This window comes from Palaemon carinicauda, chromosome 13 (assembly GCF_036898095.1).
Source record: "Palaemon carinicauda isolate YSFRI2023 chromosome 13, ASM3689809v2, whole genome shotgun sequence".
In the NCBI taxonomy this organism is placed as follows: Eukaryota; Metazoa; Arthropoda; class Malacostraca; order Decapoda; family Palaemonidae; genus Palaemon; species Palaemon carinicauda.
This window is the reverse complement of record NC_090737.1, coordinates 21,739,540-21,742,039: the sequence shown is the minus strand read 5'-3', so window position 1 is coordinate 21,742,039 and position 2,500 is coordinate 21,739,540. Positions and strand designations below refer to the sequence as shown.

Sequence of the window (2,500 nt, the reverse complement as noted above, 5' to 3'; positions counted from 1 at the left end):
TGTGTTTTGAATTGAAGATTGAGTGTGCGATGGTTATAATTTGCGGATAAATCTGCATGATAGTTACATTTTGGGACGTGTGTGACTGTTGTTACATTGCTGAATATTTATGAAAATAAATTTTGTAACTGAAGTGTGTGTGTGTGTGTGTTTGCCTTAAGTTCTGTAGCTGCAGAGTTTTATAAATGAAAAATGTGTATGTAATAGCAACGTTTATTTAATTTTCATTAGAGGTTGACAATTAATAAAACAAATTGAGAAATTTGATACAATTTTTTTTACAATCATTAAGTTCAATTATATAAATTATTTAATCTTTTGAATATAGATTTTTTTGGTCATTAACTTCAATTATAAAATTATTTAATATTTTGAATATAGATTTTTACAATCATTAACTTCAGTTATAAAATATTTGATATTTTGAATATAGATTTTTTTTTCTACAGTCATTAACTTCAATTATATAAATTATTTAATATTTTGCATATAGATTTTTTTACAGTCAACTTCAATTATATAAAATTATTTAATATTTTGGATATAAATTCTAACTTCAATTATATAAATTATTTAATATTTTGAATATAGAATTATTTTAGTTATTAACTTCAATTATAGAATTATCTAATATTTTGATTATTTTAATTATATGAATTATGTAATCTTTTGAATATATAATTATTTAACAAAATTCCTAGCGATGATATAATGATAAATCATCTTTTTGTTTCTTTTATTGTTTATCTTCACCTTGACCCGTTCCTCCGACAGCCGATGGATGGTCGCCGGCAAGGCGGATCCGGAGATGCCAAAGCGGATGTATATTCATCCGGACAGTCCGGCAACGGGTGAACAGTGGATGCAGAAGGTCGTGTCTTTTCACAAATTAAAACTCACAAACAACATATCCGACAAACATGGCTTCGTAAGTATCAAGCAATGGATCATTGCAACAGTTTTATTATCAGTTTAGTTTTATCGTCTTGACATTTGTTATGAAAGTACGTTGAAAAACATTGTTTTGGTATTAGATTTTGCTAATTCACAATGTCTTTAAATAGGTTTTTTTCTTAAACTTTATTGTTTATTTTTTCTTTATGGCGTTAAATAAAAATTCGTTGAAAAACATCGTGTTTTAATATTAGATTTTGGTAATTCACAATGTCTTTAAATAGGTTTTTTTTTTCTTAAACTTTATTGTTTATTTTTTCTTTATGACGTTAAATAAAAATTCGTTGTAAAACATTGCGTTTTGATATTAGATTTTGCTAATTCATAATGTCTTTAAATACTTAAATTCTTAAACTTTATTGTTTATTTTTTCTTTATGACATTGAATAAAAATACGTTGAAAAACATTGCGTTTTGATATCAGAGTTTTCCAATTCACAGTGTGTTTAAATACGTTTTTTTTTTTATTCTTAAACTTCTTTATTTATTTTTCTTCTTGTCTTTTGTTATAAAAGTATGCTGATAAATAATGCGTTTTGATATTAGATTTTGCTAATTCACAATGTCTTTAAATACGTTTTTTTTTTTTAACTTCATTATTTATTCTTTCTTCATGACATTTGTTATGAAACTACGTTGAAAAAATTGCTTTTTTATATTAGATTTTGCTAATTCACAATGTCTTTAAATAGGTTTTTTTTTTTTTATCGTTTATTTTTTCTTCATGACATTTGTTAGTTTATAAAAGTACGTTGAAAAACATTGCGTTTTCAGAATAGATTTTGCTAATTCATAATGTCTTTAAATACGTTTTTTTTTTCTTAGACTTTATTGTTTATTTATTCTTCATGATATTTGTTTTACATAAAAGTGCTATGAAAAAACATTGCGTTTATAGATTAGAGTCTGCTAATTAATCCTGAATACCATTTTATATATATATATATATATATATATATATATATATATATATATATATATACATATATATGTATATATATATATAATTTTTTTTCGTATTCTTTATTTAAGCTTACATAACATGTGTTGATCATTGATTTTTTTTTCCGATTAGTTTATTTTGAGGTACCATTTAGACAGCGTTGATTTTCCTACATAACTATATACTATGAAAATAAATTTCTTTCATACACTCAAATTTAAATAATATGGGCACAGTTATGATTTATATTGTTTCCGAAATTCGTACACAATAATTTTCCAAAAATCTCCTGGGAAATTATGAGTTGATATCGATGTTTAATTTACACTTTAATAACTAAAGACGCCTTATCTAGCATTTAAGAAATTATAAATCGATTATTAATTTTCGAATAATCCTAACACCATAATTATTTGAATTTTACGCTTATGGATCAAGAGGAAAATAATTGTTTACTGTAGTATATACGCATTTTTTTCCAAATCAGTTAATACTTCAATAGTAAATGAATTATTGATAATAACTTTCCAAGTATTGTTAAACAATTTTACAAATCAGATATCAATTATTCCTCTTTACCCTCGAAAAACGAATAATATATTT

The 2,500-nt window shown here is 23.7% G+C and overlaps 1 protein-coding gene across 1 annotated transcript in view; it reads left to right on the top strand.

Moving 5' to 3' along the window:
• The window catches only part of LOC137651462 (T-box transcription factor TBX3-like), a gene marked incomplete at its 3' end in the record, with an annotated part of 396,907 nt that overhangs the window by 46,879 nt on the left and 347,528 nt on the right, over positions 1-2,500 (top strand). The window contains exon 3 of the mRNA XM_068384687.1: positions 775-928. Coding sequence (XP_068240788.1) covers positions 775-928 — 154 coding nt within the window. The remainder of the gene's footprint in view (positions 1-774; positions 929-2,500) is intronic.